General features: G+C 46.0%; 2 protein-coding genes across 5 annotated transcripts in view; one reads left to right on the forward strand and one right to left on the reverse strand.

Moving 5' to 3' along the window:
• The window catches only part of LOC148115761 (uncharacterized), a 321967-nt gene that overhangs the window by 273195 nt on the left and 25037 nt on the right, over positions 1 to 23735 (forward strand). The gene's annotated exons all lie outside the window — the stretch shown is intronic.
• On the reverse strand, positions 3830 to 22038 carry LOC117663216 (uncharacterized). 4 transcript variants are annotated; one of them, XM_060688447.2, is made up of 4 exons: positions 21908 to 21978; positions 14761 to 14807; positions 12029 to 12167; positions 3830 to 6387 (listed from the first exon to the last, which is right to left on the reverse strand). In XM_060688447.2, the coding sequence occupies exons 3-4, from the start codon at positions 12096 to 12098 to the stop codon at positions 5081 to 5083; spliced, it is 1377 nt and encodes a 458-aa protein (XP_060544430.2). In that variant the 5' UTR covers positions 12099 to 12167; positions 14761 to 14807; positions 21908 to 21978; the 3' UTR covers positions 3830 to 5080. The 4 variants fall into 4 exon arrangements, with proteins under 4 accessions (XP_060544430.2, XP_087740186.1, XP_060544431.2 ...); XM_087884060.1 differs by having other exon boundaries at positions 11936 to 12167; XM_060688448.2 differs by lacking the exon at positions 14761 to 14807 and having other exon boundaries at positions 21908 to 22038.

Below are 23735 nucleotides of genomic sequence, written 5' to 3' on the forward strand. Positions count from 1 at the left end.
AAGCCAAGATGGATTTTTTTTAAAAAAAGATCATGCCAAACAAATCTTATTTCATTCTTTGACAAAGTGACTCAATTAGTGGACCAGCAAAATGCTGTGGACATAGTATACTGGAATTTCAGTAAGGCATTTGATAAAGTAGACCTCTCTACTTCTTGGTAAGCTAAAAAATATGGGATAGCTACATCACCATTGGATGGATTTGTAACTGGCTGATAGGTAGCACTCAACGTGTAGCTCTCAATAGAACTACATCTATATGGAGGGAAGTAAGCAGTGGGGTAACCCAGGGTTCTGTTTTAGGCCCAGTTTTCTTCAATATCATCATAAACAATTTAGATGAGGGAATAGAAGGGGAACTCATCACATTTGGAGATGACACTAAATTGGCAGGAATAGCCAACACCCCAGAAGACAAGCTCAAGATACAGAAGAATCTCAATAGATTTGAACATTGGGGCCTATCTAAGAAAATGAAATATATGGTTTTACACTTAGTCAAGAAAAACCAAATGTCAAGGTACAGCATAGGTACAACCTGGCTCAATAGCTGTACCTGCGGCAAGGATCTTGAAGTCCTAGTGGACAATCTCTTAAATGTAAGCCAACCGTGTATTGCTGTGGCCAAAAAAGCTAAAACAATACTAGGCTGCCTAAACAGAGGGGTAGAATCAAGATCACATGAAGTGTTAGTACCAATTTATAATCCTTTGGAATTACACTTGGAATACTGCATCCAGTTTTCATCACCACAGATTTAAAAACTGTGGTGATTGAGACTCTATATTAACCCAGAGAAGAGCAGTAAGGATGATTAGGGGGCTGGAGGCTAAAATATAAAGAAGGGTTGCAGGAATTGGGTAAGTCTAGTGAAAGGAAGGACTAGGGGTGACATGATAGCAGTGTTGCAATACTTGAGGGGTCAAGAAGAAGGGGGTCAACTTATTTTTCAAAGCACCAGAAGGCAAGACAAGACAAGTAGTGGATGGAAACTAATCTAGGAGAGAAGCAGCCTAGAACTAAGGAAAAATTTCCTGACACTGCACAATTAACCAGTGGAAAAGCTTAGTCTTCAGAAGTTGTGGGTGCTCCATCACTGGAGGCTTTTAAACAGAGACTGGACAGCCATTTGTCTGAAATGATATCGGGTCTCCTGTTTGATCAGGAGGTTGGAATAGAAGACCTCCCAGGATCCTTCAAACTATGAGCTCCTCTGTTACAAACAGAGAGAGAGAAACATGGTCATGTGAAGTACTAGTGCCACTTTATAAAGAGTAAGACCACACTTAGAAAATTGCATACAGGTTTGGTCACCGTATCATAAAAAAGATGTTGAAACTCTGGAAAGAATGCAGAAAAGAGCAACAAAGAGGATTACCAGGGTGGAGGCTAAAATATAAAGAAGGGTTGCAGGAATTGGGAATGTCTAGTCTAGTGAAAGGAAGGACTAGGGGAGACATGATAGTCTTCCAATACTTGAGGAGTTGCCACAAAGCGGGAGGGGCCAACCTATTCTCCAAAGCCCCTGAAGGCAGGACTAGAAACTGGATGGAAACTAAGCAAGGAGAGAAGCAACTTCGAACTAAGGAGAAACTTCTGACGCTGAGAACAGTTAACCAGGGGAAGGATTTGCCTTCAGACGTTGTAGGGGATCCATCACTGGAGGCTTTTAAACAGAGACAGGACAGCCATTTGTCTGAAATTATACTGGGTCTCCTGCTTGATCAGGAGGTTGGAATAGAAGACCTGCAAGGTCCCTTCCAGCCCTGTTACAAACCTCCAGTGATGGGAGCAGCCACAACCTCTGGAGGGAAACCATTCCCAAAGGCTCAACCTCCCCTTGAAAGGAGGCTTTTTCAAGCTTCCCACCAGCAGAAATTGCAGCCCCCAGTTTCCCAGCCTGCAGCACCAGTGGGCTTCCATTTGGGGAGGGAAGGAACCTGCAGCAGCCGCAGCTGAGAGGCTTCAGCCCAGTTGCTTCTCCGCTTCCAGCCCAAGTTGCTCCCGGACTCTCCTCCCACCTGCTGCCCTCCACTCACCTGCCAGCTGCTGCTTCCACCATGGAAACAGCACAAAAGCCGCTCTGCACACCAACTTCCTCCCATCAGTCATCCGGAAGAGGAAGTTCCTCTGCTCTTTCATCTCCCATCCTTTCTAGCAATGCAGTACTCAATGGTTTTAACTCCTTAAAGCCCAACCACAGAAACCACCCGCTGTATTGTCTGCTCTCTAGGCACAGGTGTTGCCTGTTTGGCCACCATCGCCAGATAGGAGGCAGAAAAACACACTTGTCCTGTCTCTACTACGTTTGCAAAATGTTTCGCTGATTAAATGCGATCAAGCCGTTTTTGACTTTAGCAACCGACCTTTGCAACTGAGCCAGCTGAAATAGTGAAATGTGATGCTACTTAACCTTGCCAAGATGAGCTATGTGCTCAGCCCTGAAAGTTCATGAAGGTTTTACAGAATTACACAATCAGCTTTCTTAGGGGTGACTCTCAGTGGAGATCAAAACCTCTCTAATACCCCAAAACTTTATGACTGATTCCCTGTGGCTCCCAAGATTTTAGGACATGGCAGCACCATCAGGCCAGACACTTCAGGGGAGCCAGCTTCACTCCTGCTGGCCAGGGCTGCATCCAAGAGCTCCCAGCAAGAAGCTTGGTTCCTGGAGGAGGAAAATTTATATCTGCTAAATGCCATGTGTAAATTCTCTAAATCTGCCTGCATGGAAATCTCCATTAGGTCACAGAGAGAGAAAAGTATGCAGCAGGGCTGAGAAAATGGAGGCTAAGAAAGAGGGGGTGATTGTCAATATATAGTAGAAGAAATATTTTTGAAATACATTTTAAAAAGAAAACAAAAGGGAAGAGTAGAATATCCCATCAAAGCATATGGTTGACTAATAACCAGGCTAACCTTTTTAGAGGGACAGCCTGCACTGTCATTTTCAGTGGCGATCCAGTAAGGTTTGGACAGTGATAGTGGTCTTTTAGGTCTTTTATCTTTGATGGGAAGATAACAGTGTTCCGTGAGCCTTTGGCGTTTAGTCATGCCGGCCACATGACCACAGAGATGTCTTTGGACAGCGCTAGCTCTTCAGCTTTGAAATGGAGATGAGCACCGCACCCTAGAGTCAGGAACAACTAGCACATATGTTCAAGGGGAACCTTTACCTTTAGTGGTCTTTTAGCTATCGGATCTGAGCTCTGTTGAATGGAGGAATCTGGAATAAAAGAACTGCAAGGTATATTTTATTGATTTCCTTTTCATTCAGCTCCCTAACCAACCTATGGTCACTAGCCAAGGTCATCCCTATCTTCAAAAAGGGAGATCCCAGCCTAGTCGAAAATTACAAATCAATCTCTTTATGTTGCGTCATCTGCAAAGTCATGGAATCAATCATCAACCAATCCATTACCCTCCACGTAGAAACACCTACTCTCTAATAAACAATTTGGTTTCAAAAAATAAATAAATTATCCTGTAATCTACAACTTCTACACTGCAGAAACATATGGACTACAAATCTTGATCCGGGCAAAGCAATAGATGCAATTTACATAGACTTCTGTAAAGCCTTTCAGTGGTACATGACAAACTACTTCTAATACTAAAATCCTATGGCATCTTTGGACCCCTCCATAATTGGATAGTGTGGCAAAATGGCAGCCACTTTCACAAGTCCACCGCATGGCCCAGGGATGAATCCAGGGCCCACTGAAAATGGTGGCTGTTTCCAGGACACAGTCATGAGGCCCAGGGATGCATGTCCTCCCGTCCTTCTGTAGGGAATTCAAAAATAAAATGGTAATGAAGGGAATAGTAATAATTGAATAGAAACTTGTTATTTTATTGCACAATATATGTTATGCTGCTACAAAAGTATTTTCCATTTAAGCATTTATTTGTTAAGCATTTGTATGTAAAATGTAAAAACATATGTATGAAATCAATTGTATCTTTCCTGCATTAAGATCTAAATATGACTGAATTTTACAATATAGTTAGATAATATGCTTTGTGGAACTTTTCTCCCATGTCTATGGTGCATATGCTTGGAGAAGGTCATGTGGGCATTATTCTGTTCTTTGGCATAGGAGAGGGGCCGCTGAGGGTGCACGGAGACATTCCTTAAAACTGAGAGATGCTAGGTAGATGTGTAATGGACAGGTATGGAGAGGTACGGGAGGTGCTGAAGAGAAAGTAATCTGAGAAAACAAAGAGGGAGATAATGTATTCCTTTGAGGCATCTTGGATTAGCTGAAACCCCGGAGGACCTGTCCAATAAGTCCAAAGGAGGAGGGAAATGGACCGTCGGGATAGGAAACTATAAAATGTAATGCTTTTGAAATTTTAGGTGTGGCTTCCTGGCTTAAACTCCTCTGTTGAGATCTGCTGGGATATACCCACCCTATTTTGCAAAATAGCTTTTATTATTTTCTTTTAATAAAATCTCTTTGTTTTCATCGACCCATGCTTGTTGGTTGAATTCATTTCCAACACTTCCCCGACATGAGGATCAGAGATCTTCAAAAGGTGAGGAGGAGGAGGAGGAGGGTGTGAGGCCTGGTGGGGTGGGAGTCAGACCTAAGGACTGCAGGGACCCAGTGGGAGTAAGAAATGATTCGGGTAGTTAAGAAAAGCAATCTCACTTAACAGCCGTTGCAACATGCAACCATAATTGCAAGGCCATGACAGTTGTATCTTGAGGATTACTTATATGTTGGCTGGGGAATTCTGGGGCTAAAAATCTAGAGGAAACCAAGGTAGAAGACTGAAACTCCACATATGGGAGTTACATAATCAATCTTTAAAACTATCACCCAGAAGCCATAATAAGGAATTTCACTACTTCTACAAAAGGAAATATCCAGAAACTGCTGCCAATAATCAGAAACAAAACATTCTGCTGATAACCAGAAAAGTGAGCGTTTTTCCATTTCCCTTTTCTCTCCATCTATAAGTCTAGTTCTGAGATATGTTTGAGTAAAAAGAATCAGGCCAGAATTCAAATAGTCAATTTCTCACCTACACTATCAATGGGAGATTACAAATGAAAAGCATTCGCTAAACTCATCTACTCTTGCCTCATATGTATTTCTTGGTGTGCAATAAGGGATGATTTATGTCTGAAGTAAGATCTACAGACTGGACATTTGAAAGGTTTCTCCCCTGTGTGAGTCCTCTGGTGTCTCATCAAATCAGAATTCTGAATGAAACTTATTCCACAATCCGGACACTCATACTGTTTCTCTCTTGTGTGAGTCCTCTGGTGTTTCACCAGGCTGGAATTACGACTGAAACTTTTCCCACAGTCAGGACATTTAAAAGGTTTCTCTCCTGTGTGAGTTCTCTGGTGTATCACCAGTTCAAAATTACGACTGAACCTTTTCTCACAGTCAAGACATTCAAAGGGTCTTTCTCCTGTGTGAATCCTCCGGTGTATTGCCAAACTGGAATTTCGACTGAAATTTTTCTTACAATCTGGACATTCATATGGTTTCTCTCCTGTGTGAGTCCTCTGGTGTCTCACCAAATCAGAATTCTGACTAAAATGTTTTCCACAATCTGGACACTCATACGGTTTCTCTCCTGTCTGAGTCTTTTGGTCTATCACCAGATGGGAATTCTGACGAAAACTTTTTCCACAAACCAGAGATTCATATGGTTTCTCTCCTGTGTGTGTTGTCTGGTGTACCACCAGATTGGAATTCTGACTGAAACATTTCCCACAATCTGGACATATGTACGGTTTCTCTGTGTGAGTCCTCTGGTGTATTATCAGCTTGGCCTGCTTGCTATAGCTTTTGCCACATTGAGACAACTGGTAGGGCTTTTCTCTGGTGTGAGCCTTTCCATGGGAACAGGGCTTTTCTCCAGTAAGGATCATCTCAGGCATAATTCTACAATCTTTGCTTTTTCCACAATAGGCAGATCTGTGGATCTTTTCCACCACTGACATTCTTGGATTCTCAAGGACGTAAAAAATACTCTGAATCCCTTCTTGGATGGAGCATTGATTCAAGCTACTATTTCCTTCCTCACAGGGTGAGGCCTGCATTATGGTCTGCCTTATCTGGCTGTCCAAGTGACTTTTTTGTTTCCACTGACTTCCAGATATTTCCCTCTTTTTCTGAACTAGGAAATTATGCCCCTTGATATTTTGATATGTTTCTTCCAGATACTCTATTTTTTTTTTTTTGTCCATCTCAAAACTCTTTTCCTGGTTTTGTCTTCCTTGTCTGTAAACTGCTGGGGAAGAAGAGGAGTTTTGGGGTTTTCTGGAGGAACTAAAAAGATTTTGATTGCTACCTTGGTTTCCTCTGCATTTTAATGCTGCTTGTGATTCAGTTCTCCACAGTGCTGTCTTTGGCATTCTTCTGCCTGTAAGATTCACATAAAAGGGTTAGTTTAATTATGGTTTATAAAATGGTTATACATTTTTAAAAAGCACATCCAAAGGCATACATTACAATAAAAAGCAAGGATGCCAACATGCTAACTTAACCTCTTACATTAATTATTTATATTTTCAATATAAATGTCAAATGCCCATTCAGTTATGAAACTTGTTGACTTGGGTCAACAAAGAATTGCAAAGATCATCAAATATATGTGGAAGTGCTGGGGACAAATTATACACATACACATATATGTGGGTCCACTCACATTTTTTTGGCCCAATTTTAGAGTGATGAGGGGGGTGGGTGTTAATTGATGAAATGATCCCAAGATCTGTGGCGAGATTTAAAGGACCATTTTTGCCCATGGAAGTTCACCACTCCAAATAAGAAAAAGGCAAGAAATACTGTCTACAATCATGCTGATGACATCCCAATTCAGGTAGTCCTGACTTACTGAAAGCCACTGGGACCGGCAAGTCCATTCCTAAATGGCATGGTCGTTAAGTATGACATCATTTACCTATGCCCACTTATGAAATCCTGGCTGTGGTCATTCAGCAAATCACTGTGGTCTGCTCAGTGCAATGTAATGTGACTGTGGCTTGCAACTTCCTGTCAATTTCCAATTGATTTTGTTTGTTAGGAGTCAGTTTCCAAATGGAAAGTCCATGACTGTGGGACACCACAACCATCTTGAATGCAAGCCAGTGCCATCCCCACATAACTGTGATAGCCACAACTTTGAGGAACATTTTAAAGTCTTTTATTCAGACCACTGAAACTTTGAAGACTGAATGGTACGTGGTGAGGATTATCTATAAATCCGAACATCCCAATAACTTTTTTTTTTACATGGGCCCAATAACTTTTAAAAAACCCAAAAACCTCTGGGTTAAGGACAGTTGTGCCAGGTTAATCCATGGATGGCACACCACCAGGAAGTCCTGTGTTTGTTTGCTAGATATGGAAGTAAAAACAAAACTCCTGAAGACAGCAGTGGCAGATCAGTTCCAAATTGTTGCCAAAAAAAGAACATGCCCATAAAATTACAAGGAGTCAACCCTAACATGGAGACTTTTTAAATTTCCCAAGAACAGAAATTTAAAGGCATGCATCACTAGTGAAATAAAATCTGGGGAATAAAATCTCTCCTCTGCCTGACCTTAGCTCACCTTTGAGTAAGGTGACCAGATTTTAACATTGGTAAAGAGGGACATTGTGGGCGTGGCTTATTTTGTGGGCGTGGCTAGCTGATCATGTGACTGGGTGGGCATGGCTAGCTGGTCATGTGACCGGGTGGCCATGGCTATGTCTATAGGGTAAGGTGAACAGATTTTAACATTGGTAAGAAGGACACCATTGTGGGCGTGGCTTATTGTGTGGGCGTGGCTTGGAGGCCATGTGACTGGGTGGGCGTGGCTACCTGGTCATGTGACCAGGTGGCCATGGCTATGTGTATAGGGACTACTCAGAGGGCTGAAAAGTCATTTCTGACAGGTCCTCACACTTTTGACTGGTCCTCACACTTATGACCATCCTCACATTTATGCCCGTGCAGCATTCTTAACAACCATGTCACTCATTTCACAACTGCTTCTCTTCAACAAGGTGACAAGATAGGGCAAAAATGTAAAATGTGAGGACAGTCGTAAGTTCGAGGACCGGTCAAAAGTGTGAGGACCAGTCAAAAATAACTTTTTCAGCCCTCTGAGTAGTCCATATGCACAAAAGGACTAACCAGAGGGCTGAAAAAAGTCATTTCTGACAGGTCCTCGCACTTTTGACTGGTCCTCACACTTATGACCATCCTCACATTTATGCCCGTGCAGCATTCTTAACAACCATGTCACTCATTTCACAACTGCTTCTCTTCAACATGGTGACAAGATAGGGCAAAAATGTAAAATGTGAGGACAGTCGTAAGTTCGAGGACTGGTCAAAAGTGTGAGGACCAGTCAAAAATAACTTTTTCAGCCCTCTGAGTAGTCCATATGCATTAAAGGATTACAGCAATAGAGAGGGATGAAGGAATGGAAATTAGAGTAGGAGTGAGGGTAAGAGAGGGAGGAAGAGAGGAGGAGAAGGAGAAAGAAAGAGGAAGTAGGGAGGAGAAAAAGAGGGTGGGGGGAAGAGAAAGTAAGAAGGAAAGAAAAGAGAGAGGTGGTAGGTTTGAGGAGAAAGATTGCTGTACAATAAAAAAGATGAAAGGGAAGAAAGCCAACCCCAAGCAAATATAAAGATATTAAGATAAAGAATGAATTGTTAAACTTTAAAGAATAAAAGAGAACAAATATGAATAAATAGCAATAATTAGAAACACACATACAAACATACAATGTATTTTCTTTGAACAGAATATTTGGCTGGTTCACAAATTTAAACAGCGTTTAGTCATTTCAATTAAATTTACAATTTCTATATTTCCTTTTTGCCATATTTATTCCTCATCTATTTTTTAAAAAAACCAATATTACCCTTCATCCTCATCTCTAATCTTAATCAAATTCAATTTTTCCCTTCTATTCTATATTATACCCCTTCCCATTGTCATCTATTTTTATATCCATCCTCACATTGTTTAATTATGTAATTATGTAATACAGTTGTTTAATACAAATTCAACATTTTAATATAAATCAATTAGTTATAAAACTATCTTTTTTGTATATTAATCAATATGAACATGAATATTCCAATTATTTCCATGCAATCCAATTTCTTACAAATCAATTAATTATATTTACCAATAATAATAAACCAAATAATTTCTCCCATATATTCCTCCGAACCACAACTTAACCATTTCTGCTTTCAACACAATATACAATTAATAGTATCTCAATTATTACAATTCCCTAGTTAAATACAGCTTTTTTTCCTTTGTGTTTTAAAATCTTGAACTCTCCTCCTAAATTTCCCATTGTTTGCAGTTTTTCACCTACCTTTTTTGTGGAGGAAAAATAAAAATAAAAATAAATCTCTCTCTGCCTCATTTTGTCACGCTGCACCAAAGACCCTGGTTTCGGTTTCGTTTCTGAAGCTTAGCTAGGGGGAAAAAAAACTGCTTTACACTGATTGCCTGTAGGGCGGCCCTTTGAAGCCCCGGGCAAGAGTTTAAACAGTTTTTTTTTCTTCTAGCCATCAGCTGGGGCTCAAGAAAAATCGGGACTTTTTTGAAACGCCGCGGGACGCGGGACAAATTGCTCAAAAGCGGGACTGTCCCGCCAAAAGCGGGACGTCTGGTCACCTTACCTTTGAGCTGCTGCTCCCATTCTGGGAAGACCAAGAGGGCCACTCTCCTCGCCTCCACCCTCTCAGCCAAGAGCCGGAAGAGGAAGCTCTCCTGCTGTTCTTCTCCTCATTTCCTCCAAATCCTCTAGGAATCTACTATTCAAATATTCTAACTCTGTGATGGTGAACCTATGGCACACATGCCACAGCTGGCACATGGAGCCATTTCTGCGGATACATAAGCCATCGCCCTAGATCAGTTCCATTGTGCATGTGCATGTGCCTCCCACTGGCCAGCTGATTTTTGGGTCTTGCTGCGCATGCAGGAGACACACGTGCATGCCCATGCCGCCCCTCCCCTCCCAGGAGTCTCCATGCGGCCCGTTTTGGATGCCAGGTAGGTACAGGGCTCATGTGGAGGCTCTGGGAGGGCGAAAAACAGAAGTCCGGAAATGGGCCGTTTCTGGCCTCTGGAGGTCCGGGAGAGACCATTTTCTTCTTTTTTTTTTAATTTGATTTATATGCTGCCCTTCTCCGGAGACTCAGGGCGGCTTACAATGCGTTAAGCAATAGCCTTCATACTTTTGTATATTTTTACAAAGTCAGCTTATTGCCCTCACAAACTGGGTCCTCAATTTACCTACCTTAGAAAGGAAGGAAGGCTGAGTCAACCTTGAGCCTGGCAAGATTCGAACTTACTAATTGCAGACAGCTGGAGTTAAATTACAATGCATTAGTCTGCTGAGCTATCCAGGCTCATTTTCACCCTCCTGGAAGCTCGAGGAAAGCCTCCAGAGCCTGTGGAGGGCAAAAAACAGGCCTCTCAGAAGTACTGGATACAGGCTGTTTCTAGCCTCCGGAGGTCTGGTGGAGGTCGTTTTCGCCCTCCTGGAGGCTCTAGGAAAGCCTCCAAAGCCTGTGGCGGGCGAAAAACGGGCCTACCGGAAGTCCAGAAATGGGCTGTTTCCAGCCTCTGGAGGCTTCAGGGAGGCCTGCTAGGTCCAAAATGGGGTCACGGGGGGGTCACGTGTGCCTGCACAAGGGGGTGGGGTGGGGCAGCATGGGAGGATTGCGCGCACATGCACAGGGGGGCTGGGCCTGCCTGGAGGGCATTGCATTATGGGTGTGGGCATGCGCAAGTGCGCGACACCCATGGAAACATTTCCCACATTCAGGACATTCAAAGGGTTTCTCTCCTGTGTGTACCCTTTGGTGGCTTACAACATGAGAATTTCTAATGAAACTTTCCCCACAATCAGCACATTCAATGGGTTTCTCCCTGGTATGAGTCCTCTGATATATCACCACGTTGCCATGGTCACTAAAGCATTTACCACATTTGTAGGGCATCTGCACTGTGTGTGTCCTTCCATGAACCATAAAGGAATGTTCTGACCAAAGCTTTTGCTATATTTGGAGCTTTTTTATGGCTTTTCTCCAATGTGGATCTACTCGTGCATAATCACATTTATCTTTCCCACCATAGGTACATCTCTCTACATGGGGCTCCTCTTGAAGAGCACTCGGAGGCTCCAACTGGTCCAGAATGCGGCCACGCGGGTGGTTATGGGCGCACCTCGTTACGCCCATGTAACACCTCTCCTGTGCGAGCTGCACTGGCTCCCAGTGGTCTTCCGAGTGCAATTCAAGGTGTTGGTTACCACCTTTAAAGCGCTCAATGGCATTGGACCAGGATATCTACGGGACCACCTTCTGCCACCAACAGCCTCCCACCGACCAGTTCGCTCCCACAGAGAGGGACTCCTCAGGGTGCCGTGGGCCAAGTTATGCCGGCTGGCGACACCCAGGAGGAGAGCCTTCTCTGCCGGAGCCCCTGCCCTTTGGAATGAATTGCCCCCGGATATTCGTAACATCTCTGATCTCCGGGTCTTTTGCTGTGCCCTCAAGACCCTACTGTTCCGACAGGCGGGGCTGCCTAATTGAATTATTTTAAATTGGGTTTTAACTTTGGGTTTTAAAATTCGGCCAAAACTATTGAATGATTTTAATTAATTTTAACTATGATATTGTATATTTATGTTTTAATTTTGGCTGTACACCACCCGAAGTCCTTCGGGAGGAGGGCGGTATATAAATAAAATTATTATTATTATATTATTATTATTATTATTATTATTATTATTATTATTATTATTATCATCATCATCATCATCATCATCATCATCATCATCATCATCATCATCTATGGAGCTTTTTCACCACTGATATTCTTGAGGTCAAAAATATGTGTGATTTCCAGATATTTCCCTCTTTTTCTGAATAAAAAATAATCTCACTTGATTTTTCATGTAATCTATCCTTGAGTTTCGCATACTCTACTTTTTCCAGCCCTCAAATCTCTTCTTTATTTTCTCTCCTTTGTCTCTCACCTGATGTGGAAGGAGAAGAATTATGTGGTTTTCTGAAGGAAATAGAAAATATTTTGATTTCTGGCTCCATATGGTTTCCTTTTCAAAATTGTTTATTATTCTCAGTTGTCTAGAATGTTCTTATTGCCATTCTCTTTGTCTATAGGATTCAAAGAAAAGCATAACTTTGTTTATAAAATGGTTGCAGAAGATATGAGAAAAAGAAAAAAGTATACAATTGAAAAAACAAACATGCCACAATCCTAGAATAACATCTTACATTGTGATTCCCTGGACACTTGTTGATTTGGGCCAAATTCAGTTGTTGAGTTGAGTCAATCACAAATTATTAGCAGTGGAAAGGCCTATCATCCAACATATCTGGAAGTGCTGGGGATAGATTATCTATTTGCAGATATAGGTATATAGAGAGAAATAGATACATGCACCTATAAAGGCATGTATGTGGAAAATCCGTATCTTTGAAGCTTGAAAAATGTCCCAAAATGATTACAATCAAGCCTTCTGTGCTAATTTCAGAGGAGTTTTAATTGATGAAGTGCTGCCTAATGGTTGTGCAAGATTTGAAGCATCAGTTTTGCTTATGGAAGTCCTCAGTTGCAAATAAAATCAGAAATTACTGTCCACAAGTATTCTGGTGACATCTCAACTCAAGCAGTCCTCACTTACTAACCACAATTGGAACTGGCTTCAAAGTCACTAAGCAGCCTGATCATTAAGCATGATGTCACACGAGTGCCAACTTACATCTGTTCCTCTGCCATTCTTAAGCAAATCACTGTGGGTTGTTAAAGGCAATTTCACATGACTGTCACTTGCAACATCCTGTTGGCATCTCCACTGATTTGTTTCTCAAAAGCCAGCTGGGAAGGTCATAAATAGGGAATATGGGTGGGGGATGCTGCGACCAACATAAATATGCACCAATTGGCAGAACTCAAATTGGTGCATCTCCTCTTCCTGCACCTTCATAATCAGAGGAACTGTTGCGGTGTGGTCACTGAACAAGTGCTATGATGACCACCAATGTGTGAACCTGATGTACATTTGCTTTTACAGTGCCATAGTAACTTTGAAGGCTCAGGGAAGAAGTGGTAAATGAGGACTACCTATACAACTGAACATCCCAAAAGGTCTTCAGTAGTTATTTTTTAAAAAGTACTGGATTAACCACAATTGAACCTGGTTAATACATGGATGGGGCACAACTGGGAATACCATGCTTATTGGAGAGCCTTGATAGTACAGTGGTCTAAGCACCCTGTTATTAACATAGCTGCCTGCAATTACTGCTGGTTCGAATCTCTCCAAGGCTCAAGGTTGACTCAGCCTTCCATCCTTTCTAAGGTAGGTGAAATGAGGACCCAGTTTGTGGGGGCAATAAGATGACTTTGTATAAATATACAAAAGTATGAAGGCTATTGCTTAACGCATTGTAAGCCGCCCTGAGTCTCCGGAGTAGGGCGGCATATAAATCAAATTTAAAAAAAAATAAAAATTGGCGAGACATGGAAGTAAAAATACAAAAATCTCAAAAAAGACCAGGGGCAGATCACTCTGATCTTGTTGCCACGAAAACAGCAGGCCCATAAGAGAATAACAGAGATGGAAGGGATCTTGGAGGTCTTCTAAACCAATTCCCTGCTCGGGCAGGAGACTATACCATTCTGGACAAATGGCTGTCCAATTTCGTCTTAAAGGTTCTTGATGAATGTAGCTGACAACTTTGTCATCCAAAAGGTAGAGGAAGGAACTAGAGGGTCAGCTATAGTGTTCTAAATTGTTACTAGCAGAGATGAAATCATAGAGGGGGGGTTGAAGTTGCAGGAACTCTTGACAAGAGTGACCATGTCATAATGGAATTCAATATAATGCAGACACAAGCAATAGAACAAAATCAAGCTAGTGTCTTAGACTTTAAAAGAGCTGATTTAAACAAACGTAGAGACAGTATGTGAAAGGTTCCAAGCATGAAAATCTTAAAGGGAAAAACAACTCAAGAAGCTTGGGAAACTCTGAAAAACATGATTACAAAAGCCAAGGCTAATACAATATCACTGAAAAAGAAAAGTAAGAAATCCAAAAAAAACAAAGATGATTGCATTAAAAACTCTCCAATAAACTGAAAGACAAAAAGGATAAGTATAAAAAATGGAAAGAGGGGCACATAACTAAGGCAGAATACCAGCATATAGTCCGAATCTGCAAAGATGAAATCAAGCTCATGGTGAGAATGAACTATGACTTGCAACAAATGTCAAAAATAATTTTAAAACATATATAAAACAAGAAAAAAGTCAAGGAAACAGTCTTTCCACTAATGGGAGATGATGGCAAGGAAGAAGTGACAGGCAGTAGAGACATAGCAGAGCTACTTAATTCATTATTTGCACCTATCTTCAGGCAAAAAGAAAAAAATAGCCAAACCTATAAAAAAACGGAACTGTAAAAGGCAGACAAGGAATACAAATTAAAACAGGCAAGAAAATGATAGGAAAACACCTGTCCATTCTGAACAAGTTCTAACCACCAGGACCAGATTGATTACATCCCAGAGTTCTGAAGGAGCTGGCAGACGTGATCTAAGAACCATTGAACCATAGATTTCAAAGATCTTCAAGCACCAAGGAACTACAGGTGAACTGGAATAGAGGTGATATAGTTCCCATCTTCAAAAAAGGGGAGAAAAATGGATCCACAAAACTACAGACCAATTAGCATGACAATACTACCTGGGAAGATCCTGGAAAAGATAATGAAACAAGAGATCTGCAAACACCTAGAAGCAAGCAAATATATAACCAGAAGTCAACATGGGTTTGTCAAAAACAGATCATTCCAAACAAATGTTATTTCATTCTTACACAAAGTAACTAAATTAGTGGACAAGTTAAATACATAGTATAATTGGATTTCTGTAAGGCAATTGACAAAGTAGACCATAACCTACTTCTTGGTAAATTAGAAAAATGTGGGACAGGTACATCCATCCACACAGATGGATTCATAACTGGCTGACAAACCACCCTCAAAATGTATTCCTTAATGGGACTATATCTATATGGAGGGAAGGAAGCAGTGGGTACCCCAAGGTCCTGTTTTAGTACTCTTTAATATCTTCGTAAATGCCTTAGATGAGGGAATCGAACGGGAACCCATCAAATTTGCAAATGAAACCAAGTTAGCAGGAATAGCCAATACCTCAGAAGATAGGCTCAAGATAGAGAATCTCGATAGATTTGAACACCGGGCCCTACCTAACAAAATGAAATTTGAGGGAGGAAAAAAAATAAGGTTTTACACTTATGTATGAAAAAACAAGAATAGGTACAACCTGGCTCAAGCAGTAACTATGAGAGGGACCTTGAAGTCCTAGTGGACAATCATTTAGATATGAGCCAGCAGTGTATTGCAGCGGCAAAAAAAGCACCAATACAATACTAGGCTGCATTAACAGGGAGATAGGATCAAAATCATGTGATGTACTAGTGTCACTTTATAAAGAGTAAGACCACACTTAGAAAATTACATACAGGTTTGGTCACCGTATCATTAAAAAGATATTGAAACTCTGGAAAGAATGCAGAAAAGAGCAACAAAGATGATTAGGGGGCTGGAGCGCAAGCATAGGAAGAAAAGTTGTAGAAATTGGGTATGTCTAGTCTAGTGAAAGGAAGGACTAGGGGAGACATGATAGTCTTCCAATACTTGAGGAGTTGCCACAAAGGGTAAGGGGTCAATCTATTCTCCAAACCCCTGAAGGCAAGACAAGAAACTGGATGGAAACGAAGCAAGGAGAAAAGCAACCTAGAACTAAGGAGAAACTTCCTGACACAAGAACAATTAACCAATGGAAGGATTTGCCTTCAGAAGTGTTATGTCCTTATAAGGGCATCCGCCCTGATTGGCTGCCAGCCATCGGGCGGGAGATTTGAATCCCTGTCAAGGGGCGGTGCGTCTGCCGGGAGCGAATATAAGGAGAGCTCCGGCAGCGCGCCAGCAGTCTTGACTCGTTACTTTGTAATGAATAAAAGTTGCTTTATGTATCGAGCTGGTCCAGTCTTCTTTTCCCTGCGCCGGATCTAACACTGGCGACGAAGGACTAGAGAGAAGAACCTTCACAAGACTCTTGGCACGATCGCCCACCGAACAAAATCACCACACCACAGTGATCTTCCAGAATGGCCACCCCGCAAGCCCCGATGACCGCGCTGAACCCGTTCGACCCATCCCGGGAGAAGTGGAGGTCATACATGGTCCGATTCCGGCAGTTCCTGCGAGGCAATGGATACCAGAACCTCGATGAGGAGAGAAAAAGAGCCCTCTTCCTGGCTCATTGCGGATCGGACGTTCTGGAGATGGCGATTGACCTCGTGGCACCCAGGGACATCGAGGAGATGTCCTGGAACGACCTGCAGGAAGTCCTACAGGAGCACTATGCACCTACAGGCACCCCCATCGCAAACAGGTTCACCTTCCAGCAAAGAAACCAGCGGGAAGGTGAATCCATCAAGGAATTTGTGGCAGCGCTTCGCCAAATCGCTGCCAACTGCGAGTTCGACAATGTGGACAATGCCATCCGGGACCGCATTGTGTTTGGAATGCGAGATGTGGGGCTGCAGAAGAAGTTCCTCAGCCGGAAGAAGATTCCGCTCAAAGATGTCCTCGACGAGGCAACGGCGGCTGAAACGTCTGAGCAAGCAGCCGCCGCGATGGTAAAAGCAAGGGGGATCCATAAGATCCACAAGTCGGGCCCGACCTCATCAGACGAGGCAACTACTCAATCCGAGTCTGATGAGGAAATGGCCGTCCACAAGGTGTCCCGCCCTCCCAGGCGGGAAAACCCACAGCATGGCGACCGGGGAGAGCGATGCGGCAGCTGCAGAGGCGACCACCCCAGGGCAAACTGCAGATGGAGGGACGCGACCTGCCGCCGATGCCTGAAGAGGGGCCACATCGCAGAGGCCTGCAGAGCCACAGATCCAGCCCCGGAACCACCCAGACCACGATTCAGGGAAAATCGCAAAGATAACCAGAGGACATCCAAACGGTCCTCAAACCAGTCCCGGCGCGGGGAGGAGGAATATCCCCGCAACAGGACGGTGCACCAGACCACCACCATTGCTCACACAAGCGACGAGGGAACCACCAAGTTCCACGTGACGCTGCTAGCAGAGGGGTCTCCGTGCAAGATGGAGGTAGACTCCGGATCCGCCTACTCCATCATGGACTGGCAGCACCTACAGCAGCTGAACCCGGCATACAAAAGGACCCAGCTGAAAACCCCGAAGGCGAGACTTGTGGACTTCAACGGGAACCCCATTGAAATCCTAGGCAGAGCCACAATCCGGGTGAAGTACAACGACTTCAACGGAAAGCTACCCATCACCATTGTGCAGCACAGCCGACCGAACCTGTTGGGTGTGGAGTGGTTCAAGCCGCTGGGACTTTCACTTCAGGGCATCCACGAGATCCGCAGGGACGAACTCGACTCCATCATCGAAGAGTTCAAAGAAGTCTTCGATGGTAAGCTGGGGAAATTTGTGGGGAGGCCAATCTCCTTTAATCTGGACAAGGGAATCACCCCAATCAGGCTCAAGCCCCGCCGAGTTCCATTTGCCCTGCGGCCTAAAGTAGATGAGCAGCTGGATAAGCTGATCGCCCAGGGCGTCCTGGAACCGATCGATCATGCCTCATGGGAGACCCCCATTGTGACCCCACTGAAGCATGATGGGTCCGTGCGCATCTGTGCTGACTACCGTTGTACCATCAACAAGGCGTTGGCACAGAGCGCATACCCAGTCCCAGTGGTGCAACATCTGCTGCATTCCCTGGGATCTGGATCAATTTTCGCGAAACTGGACCTGGCCCAGGCTTACCAGCAACTGCCAGTGGATGACAAAACGGCGGAGGCTCAAACAATTGTCACGCACAGAGGGGCATTTAAATGCAACCGCCTCCAATTTGGAGTCAGCGCTGCCCCTGGCATCTTCCAATCCATGATGGAACGCCTTCTCCAAGGCGTTCCAGGGGTGGTGCCTTACTTCGATGATGTGCTCATCTCCGGTGACTCAAGAACCCAACTCCTTGAAAGGCTCAGGCTTGTCCTGCAGCGGTTCAAGGCCAAGGGTTTGAGGGTCAGGCGGGACAAGTGCATCATAGGAGTACAGGAAGTCGAGTTCCTGGGCTTCCTCATTGATAGCACAGGCATCCACCCCACCAAATCAAAAGTGGAAGCAATCCATGAAGCTCCAAGCCCAAAAAACAAAACGGAGCTTCAGGCTTTCCTTGGGTTGCTCAACTTTTACGCCATTTTTTTAAAACAGAAAGCCACAGTTGCTGAGCCACTCCACCGCCTGCTGGGAAAATCGGCTTCCTGGAAGTGGGGCCAGGAAGAGGAAGCGGCATTCCGGGCCATCAAAGGACTATTGACGTCCAAAAGCGTACTCATTCAGTACAGCGAGACGCTTCCCATCAGACTGACCTGCGACGCGTCGCCTTACGGGGTGGGGGCAGTCCTCAGCCACGAACTGCCCAATGGCTCGGAAGCCCCAATCGCGTACTTCTCAAAGACCATGTCCGGCGCAGAACGGAACTATAGCCAGCTGGACAAAGAAGCCCTGGCCATCGTGGCTGGAGTGAAGCGCTTCCACGAATACCTCTACGGAAGAAGCTTCACCATAGTCACAGACCACAAGCCTCTCCTGGGACTCCTCGCAGGCGACCAACCAACCCCGACCTTCATGTCCCCGAGAATGACGAGATGGGCAATCTTCCTAGCGGGCTACTCCTATAGGCTCGTGCACCAGCCAGGCACAGCCATAGGAAACGCCGACGCCCTCAGCAGATGCCCGTCGAAGAAGCCGGTCGAAGACCCAGCCCCCACACTCCACCTACTGCACATTGATGACGACGCCAGCTGCCCGGTGTCATCCGCAGATGTGGCCGTCCACACCCAAAAGGACCCCACACTCCGCACAGTGAAATCCTGGATCCTCAGAGGGTGGCCGTCGGGAAAGCCAGAGGAAAGATTCAGCCCGTTCGCCAGGAAACAGGAGGAGCTGTCCACCATGAAGGGCTGTCTGCTATGGGGAGACAGGGTGCTGATTCCAAGCACTCTGCAACGGCGAACGTTGGAGACCTTGCACAAGGGGCACCCGGGCATCGTCCGCATGAAGGCACTGGCACGGAGTTATGTCTGGTGGCCCTCCATGGACAAAGACATTGAACAATGGGTCTCCAGATGTGACCCGTGCCAAGAAGTTCGCCCAGCGCCGCCGCAATCCGAGGTCGCGAAGTGGGAGACCCCCGGCAACCCCTGGTCGAGGGTCCACATTGACTTCGCGGGTCCGATGCAGGGGCGACACCTCCTCATCGTGGTAGATGCCTTCTCCAAATGGCTCGAGGTGGTGCCCATGGCATCTACCACAACGGACGCGACGATCCGAGCCCTGCGCCGTCTCTTCGCCACTCATGGTCTACCGGATGTGCTGGTCTCAGACAACGGCCCCCAGCTCACATCCTTGGCCATGGAATCCTTCCTGGCGGGACTGGGCATCCGCCACGCCCTGTCCGCCCCTTACAGGCCGGCCGGAAACGGACAAGCGGAACGCATGGTCCGACTGACCAAAGAGGCCCTCACCAAGATGGGCCCGGGGGACTGGCAAGAGCGCATAGACAATTTCCTCCTCACCCAGCACATCACGCCACACGCCACCACCCACAAGAGCCCGGCCGAACTGTTGATGGGCAGAAGGTTGAGGTCACCCTTGGACCGGCTGCACCCCCAATACAGCCCGGAAGTGACCGCAACCGCCAGCCGCCCGCTTCGCGCCTTCAGCAACGGAGATTCAATTTTCGCGCTGAACTTCAGCGGCTCTCCTAAGTGGCTGAAGGGGAAGATTGCCAGCACAACCGGCCCCAAATCATACATCGTCGAGTTGGAAGATGGACAGTTCGCGAGACGTCACATCGACCAACTCCGAAAAAGGTGGGGGGGAGCGCATGAAAACCAGCCTGACGAGGGAGGCCTACAACACCCCGATGAGGTAGACCTCCAACACCCCAGCGAGGTAGGCCTACCACACCCAGACCCGGTAGGCCTACAACAACCCGGCGAGGTAGGCCTACCACACCCCGACGAGGTAGGCCTACCACACCCCTGCGAGGCAGAGCAGCACCACCCCGTCAAGGTCGGCCCAGCCCACTACCAGAGGCTGTCACGCCGGCAGCCCAGCGAGGTAGACCGGGGCCAACCGCACGGAGGATGGCAACAACAACCCAGCCAGGTGGGCACCGGGCACAGCAAGGCCAGGGACCACCAACCCAGCCCGCAGGTAGACCGGGACCTGCCCAGAGGAGGAGCAACGCACCCCACCAGTGACAGCAGCCCATGCCAGCCCGGCAGGGGAGACTGCAGTTCAAGGCGAGTAGACCGGGACCCAGCCAAGACGGGCAACCCACGACCCACGGGCGAGGGTGGCACACTACTCACCGACGTGGGGGACCCCCGCCCATCACAAGAGACAGCCAAGAAACGACACCCCGACCAGGATGGCCCCAGGCACCAACCAACGGTAGACCAGGGACTAGGGGGAAGGGGAAGTCGACAACAACCCGGCCAGGGAGACCTGCACCACCCCGGCAGGGGAGACCTCCGCCGCCCCGCGGAGGTAGCACCGCAACAACACCCCGACCAGGTCGACCACCGCCAGCCAGACAAGGTAGACCGACGCCAGCCCAACCGAGGGGACCAACGCCACCCCTGCGAGGTCGGACGGCACAACAACAACAGCGAGAGCCAGCACCACCCGAACCGAGCGGAACCGCCACCCGAGCGGCAGCAAACCGGACCGAGACCGAACCACAGCGCCCGGGAGACCAGGGAAGAGCAAGAAATGGACTTACCGAGACTCAGACGCTCTTCCCGGGTCGGAACCGAGCAGCCGAGGCGAGGCGAGAGATCCACAGGACAGGAGGAAGACCACCAGGACCAGCGATCCAAGGTCTGCGGTCCGGCCGGAGGCGCTGGGGGTGGCCCCGCTCACTCGACAGCCGAACCGAGCCCGGTTCCGGAGAGGGAACCAGGAGACGAAAGAGCCCCGTCCTTCCAGGCCGGAGACGGAGGAGAAGTGAGACTGCGCAGGTCAGCTAGGGTGCCGAGGCGTCCGGCGTACCTGCGCGACTACGTAACGTTTGTGAATGAGATTGACATTTCGGACTAAGGGGGGAGGAGTGTTATGTCCTTATAAGGGCATCCGCCCTGATTGGCTGCCAGCCATCGGGCGGGAGATTTGAATCCCTGTCAAGGGGCGGTGCGTCTGCCGGGAGCGAATATAAGGAGAGCTCCGGCAGCGCGCCAGCAGTCTTGACTCGTTACTTTGTAATGAATAAAAGTTGCTTTATGTATCGAGCTGGTCCAGTCTTCTTTTCCCTGCGCCGGATCTAACAAGAAGTTGTGGGGGCTCCATCACTGGTGACTTTTAAAAAAAGGACTGGAGACATTTGTCTGAAATGGTATTGGATCTCCTGCTTGATCAGGGGGTTGGAACAGAAGACCTCCAAGGATCCTTCCAACTATGTTACTCTGTTACAAACCTGCAGTGATGGAGCACCCACAATTTCTGGTGGGAAGCCATTCCCAAAGCATCAACCTTCACTTGAAGGAGACTTTTTAAATCTTCAGACCAGCAGAAAGTTGCAGCCACCAGTTTCACAGCCTGCAGCACCAGTGGGCTTCCATTTGGGGAGGGAAGGAACCTGCAGCAGCCGCAGCTGAGAGGCTTCAGCCCAGTTGCTTCTCCGCTTCCAGGCCGTGGAGGGAACCGAACAGCCCGACTTGCTCCCGGACTCTCCTCCCACCTGCAGCCCTCAACTCACCTGCCAGCTGCTGCTCCGACCCTGGGAAGAGCACAAAAGCCACTCTGCACACACCACCTTCCTCCCATCAGCCATCCGGAAGAGGACGTTCCTTTGAGCTTCTCCTCTCCTCCCATCCTACCTAGCAATGCAGTATTCGATTGGTTTTAATTCTTTAAAATCAACCTCAGAGCCCGCCTACTGTATTGTCTGCTTTCTAGGCACAGATATTGTCCTCTTGACTTCCATCTCCAGATAGGAACCGGTTGTACCGTCTCTGCCTAAGAGGTCTGCAAGATGTTTTCACTGATTAAAGCTATCAAGTCGTTTTTGACTTCTAGCAACCAACCTTTGCAACTGAGCCAAGTGAAATAGTGAAATGTGATGCTACTTAATCTTATGAAGATTAGCTATGTGCTCAGCCTTAAAAGTTAATGACTTTTTTTTTTTTTACAGAATTACACAATACATTTTCTTGGGGGTGTCTCTCAATGGACATCAAAGCCTCCATACACCCCAAATCTTAATGACTTATTTAAAGTGGCTCCCAAAGTTTTAGGACATCGCAACACCATCAGGTGAGAGTCTCCAGGGCAGCCAGCTTCACTCCTGTTGGCCAGGGCTGCATCCAAGAGCACCCAGCATGTCTTGTTCATTCCTGAAGGAGGAAATTTTATATCTGCTAAGTGCTAAATGCCATGTTCCATAAATTGGCCTGCCCGGAAGTATCCATTAGATCACACAGAGAAAAAACTATGCAGCAGGGCCCAGAAATTGGGGTCTAAGAAAGAGGGTGTGATAATCTATATTTGGTAGAAATGTTTCCAAAAAGGATTTGTAAAAAAACAAAAAGCAAAATAGAATAGCCCATCAAACCACATGGCTAACTGTTCACCAGGCTAACCTTTTTAGAAGGACACTCTATAATGCCATTTTGAATGCAGACTTAATAAGATGTTGGTGGTGATGATAGCAGTATTCCAGTATTTGAGGGGCTGCCACAAAGGGGAGAGGGTCAATTTATTAGCCAAAGCACCAGAAGGCAAGACAAGAAACAATGGACGGAAACTAATCAACGAGAGAAGCAACCTGGAATTGAGGAGAAACTTCCTAACAGTGAGGACAATTAACCAGTGGAACCAATTGCATTCAGAAGTTGTGGGTGCTTCATCCCTGGAGGTTTTTAAGAAGAGATTGGACAGAGGTGAAATCTAAAATTTGTTACTACCGGTTCTGTGGGCGTGGCTTGGTGGTGGGGGAGGTAATGTGACTGGGTGGGCATGGCCATTTTTTTTTTACTTTTAAAACCATTTTTTCTACAATCTCTTCGGCTAAGAGGTTGTAAAAAAATGCTTTCAAAAGGCTCTGACGATCCCAGCTGAGTTCCCTGATCGGCAGAGGCTTTTTTAAAAAGCCTCTGCTGATCAGGGAACTCAGCTGGGATCGTCGGAGCATTTAAAAGAAAAAAAGGGTTTTTTTCTTTTAAATCCCTTTGACGAGCTGCGCAATCATCAGAGGCTTTTTTTTTTCTTTTAAAAGCATTTTTTCGGCCGAAGTTGTAGAAAAAATGCTTTTAAAAGTAAAAAAAAAGCCTCTGATGATTGTGCGACTCAGCTGGGCATGGGGGGTGGGTGGGATTTTTGCTACCAGTTCTCTGAACCACCCACCTCCATCGCTACTGGATCGGGCGATCTGGTCCGAACCAGGAGCATTTCACCCCTGTTGGACAGTCACTTCTCTGAAATGGCTTGAGCAGGAGGTTGGACTAGAAGACCTCCAAGGTCCCTTCCATTTATATTCTATTCTGATGATATTGGCTCTGAGCTCTGTTGTGTGAAGGAATCTGGAA

The sequence above is a fragment of the Pantherophis guttatus genome, chromosome 2 (assembly GCF_059756535.1).
Source record: "Pantherophis guttatus breed Tessera chromosome 2, ASM5975653v1, whole genome shotgun sequence".
Classification (NCBI taxonomy): Eukaryota; Metazoa; Chordata; class Lepidosauria; order Squamata; family Colubridae; genus Pantherophis; species Pantherophis guttatus.